We start from the raw sequence: 3,971 nt of genomic DNA on the forward strand, positions 1-3,971 counted from the left end.
CCCTTCTGTGAGAGTACAGAAGAGTCAGTAAGGTCTCTTCTGAGATCACATATACAAAGGTAAATATTCAATTGGATGTATGATTTGCTCTCCACCTAACTATCTCTGAAGAAGACAGTGAGCCTTTGATGTGCTTTGTCTCTTCTCTTTTGAGATTACCACTAAGCCTGAAGGAGGAGGTAAATGGTTAAGGTAGAAGTAGAATTGAGATGCTCCAGAGGCCATTGCTTCCATGAATATTATTTCTTAAGAAATGAGTACAATATATTTATGGCTTGTTCTGTACCATAGGATATAGACAGCAAAGTCACAAAAAACATAATACTGATTTTGTTCTTCTACTCTAGTTCTTAATCTCATGTTAATGTGGAAGGTTGAAGACGGCTGGAATTTCATTTTAATGTTACTAATTTTACTCTTCTTACAGATATGACCTAAGGAAGAATGGGTTTTAGAAATGATTCTTTGGTGAAAGAATTCATCCTGCTGGGCTTGACACAACAGCCAGAGCTCCAACTGCCTCTTTTCTTCCTGTTTCTGGGAATCTATGTGGTTTCCATGGTAGGGAACCTGGGCATGATTGTTCTGATTGTTTTGAATCCTCACCTGCACACCCCCATGTACTACTTTCTCTTCAACCTTTCTTTTGTTGATTTCTGCTACTCCTCTGTCATAACTCCCAAAATGCTGGTGAGTTTTGTGAAGCAGAACATCATCTCTCATGCTGAGTGCATGACGCAGCTCTTTTTCTTTGCCTTCTTTGTTATTGATGAATGCTACATTCTGACAGCAATGGCCTATGACAGATATGCTGCCATCTGTAAGCCCCTGCTTTACCAGGTCACCATGTCCCATCGGGTCTGCCACTTCATGATGATGGGTGTAGTTGTGATGGGATCTGTGGGTGCCGTGGCACACGTCATTTGTATGCTGAGACTCACCTTCTGTGATGACAACATCATCAATCACTACATGTGTGACATACCTCCCCTCCTGAAGCTCTCTTGCACAAGCACTTCCATCAATGAGATGGTGGTTTTCATTGTTGTGGGTTTTAATGTAACAGTGCCCATTCTGACTATCTTTATTTCTTATACTTTGATCCTTTCCAATATCCTCAGCATCCATTCTGCAGAGGGTAGGTCAAAAGCCTTTAGTACATGTGGTTCCCATGTAATAGCTGTTTCTATTTTCTTTGGATCCTTAGCATTCATGTATCTTAAGCCTTCTAGTGCATCTGTGGATGAAGATAAAATATCCACCATCTTTTATACCATTGTGGGCCCAATGTTGAATCCTTTCATCTACAGTTTAAGGAATAAGGATGTCCACATTGCAATGAGAAAAACTTTGAAAAAAGGTATGTTTGCCTAAGAAGAATTTCTACTTGTTATGAGAGTAAAATCATATGATATGTGATGTTTACAATTAGGGAAAGGACTAGAGAAATAGATCATTGGCAGAGCTTTTGCTTATAAGCCTAAAGCCCTCGTTTTGATCAGTTTTCGAAACTTTAATGGTAGCAACAACTAAAATAACTCAAAATCCAAATAAATATGATAAGTATATTTTGGAATCAAAACTGTTTAACGTTATGTAAAATTAAGTTAATTAGGGAGAAAATTTCAGAAGACAGCAAAGGATGATTAACCAATCATCTCTTTAGGGTAGAGAAAAAAATTTATTGTGTAATTTTCCAAATTTTTATGTATCTGTTTTCAGTATTGAAAAGTGAACAAACACCGTTTTGCAGCCACCAACTAGTACAATACACTCTAGACTTACAATTCAGAAGGATTTAAGAACAGTACACTGAGTGTTATTATACTCAAAAATGGTAAAGTCCTGAAAAAAATTTAAATGCACTCCTTTAAAATGTATTTACCAGGGTGTGTGTGGTGTGTGTGTGTGTGTGTGTGTGTGTGTGTGTGTGTGTGTGTGTGTGTGTGTACATAGGTACTCTTTCATTGATCTATGCTTTAAGCACATGTGTGGGATCTTTGATCAGAGTACAATCAAGGCTTCAAAAGTCTTATGTTGCAGTGCCCTACAAATACTGATTTCAGTAGTCTTAGTGACAGCAGTTCATTTATTCAGCTAATAAGATTCTGGAGACATTTGTAGATTTCATTTTTGAAGGGTCCTTTGTTTCTCCAAATGGTGAAGGACCAAGAGGAAATGTCCTTTTTACTGCTCTCTTTTCTGTAGAGCCTAAAATCAGTTTGGTAAAGAGAAGTTGATGAGTCTGTTACGATTCCTGTATTTTCAGACTGAAAATAAACCAGTAGTTTAGGTCATACAGGATACAGGGAAAATATATTAGGTTTTTCCCTCATGGTCTTGAGGGTGGGTGAGTGAATATTAGGGTCTTCTATGTCTTCACTGAGAAGGGTTTGTCTAAGCAAGTTTACTAATTATTGTTAAAGGCATCTTGTCTTTTTGTCAAATAAATTATATTTCCACCATGCATTAGCACTTGGTATTTTCCATTTTATATTTTTTCTTTAATAACCTCTTACAATTTCTATATACAATGATGGAATATATTAAAAAGCAAATATAAACTGATGGTATATGACTACAGGTTAGTAAGGTGGTGAAAATATGAATTTTTGTGTCTAAATTTGTGTGGGAAAATGACACATAAAGTCTTGGAAAAATGTAACTGTACTGAGAATAACTGTCTTATTTCTTTTGCTGGGTGTTAGAAAGGGCTTTTTCTGAAGAGATGGCAGGTGACTTGAGTGAAGACAGGGTTGCCTGCAGAACATATATGCGGGGGGGGGTGGCGAGCCTAGAAGAGATCTAGAGGCAGCAAAATTCTTGATGAGGAAAAGGAATGATTTTGGAAAAGAGATAAATGCTATGTAAGAAAGTTGTGTGAAGAATAATTGATATAATATTGACCTGAGGCATTTCAAGGGAAAATAATGAATATAAATAAGTCATATAAAAAAACTTTGGTGAAATCAAACAACAGAAAGCTTTTTCTTCCTTCTCCTTTACTCTGAAGCTCAATCTATGTTCTTTTAAAACTAACCTAGGTTCCATGAACAATTTGCAGTAAAATTCACAAAACAACAAATCTTAAACAACAAAATGTTTCATGTTCAATGGGAGGGACGATGGTTTTTGTGTACTGAAAAATTAGTCAATGTTTGCTTAGTGTCAGCTGAAACAGCAGTAGGAATTAGATGGGAGTCCCTTGATCTTATCACTTCCTGCTTTCATTACCTCTGTAAAATGGAAAGACCAATGGAATGGGTCTCCATCTGAGTCTGGATTCTACAAGATTTTTTTCCATCTTTATTAACTTGAGTATTTATTTACATTTCAATTGTTATTACCTTTCCCGGTTTCCAGGCAAACATCCCCCAAACCCCTCCCACTCCCATTCTATATGGGTGTTCCCCTTCCCATCCTACCCCCATTACCACCCTACCCCAAACAATCACGTTCACTGGGGGTTCAGTCTTGGCAGGACCCAGGGCTTCCCCTTCCACTGGTGCTCTTACTAGGATATTCATTGCTACATATGCAGTTGCAGTCCAGGGTCAGTCCATGTATAGTCTTTGGGTAGTGGCTTAGTCCCTGGAAGCTCTGATTGGTTGGCACTGTTGTTCATATGGGGTCTCTAGCCCCTTCAAGCTTTTTCAGTCCTTTCTAAGATTCTTTCAATGGGGGTCCCATTCTCAGTTCAGTGGTTTAATGATGGCATTCGCCTATGTATTTTCTGTATTCTGGCTGTGTCTCTCAGGAGAGATCTACATCCGGTTCCTGTCGGCTGCACTTCTTTGCTTCATCCATTTTATCTAGTTTGGTGGCTTTATATGTATGAGCCACATATGGGGCAGGCTGTGAATGGGTGTTCCTTCTGCCTCTGTTCGAAACTTTGCCTCCCTATTCCCTGCCAAGGGTTCCCCTTTTAAAGAAAGAGTGAAGCATTCACATTTTGATCATACATCTTGAGT

The 3,971-nt window shown here is 38.2% G+C and overlaps 1 protein-coding gene across 1 annotated transcript; it reads left to right on the plus strand.

Moving 5' to 3' along the window:
- Positions 1-429: 429 nt before the first annotated feature.
- On the plus strand, positions 430-1,374 carry LOC116907373 (olfactory receptor 145-like). The gene is given in 1 exon segment (XM_032910326.1): positions 430-1,374. A coding segment is annotated over 1 exon segment (945 nt).
- The last annotated feature ends 2,597 nt before the right edge of the window (positions 1,375-3,971 follow it).

This window comes from Rattus rattus, chromosome 8, assembly GCF_011064425.1.
Source record: "Rattus rattus isolate New Zealand chromosome 8, Rrattus_CSIRO_v1, whole genome shotgun sequence".
NCBI lineage: Eukaryota > Metazoa > Chordata > Mammalia > Rodentia > Muridae > Rattus > Rattus rattus.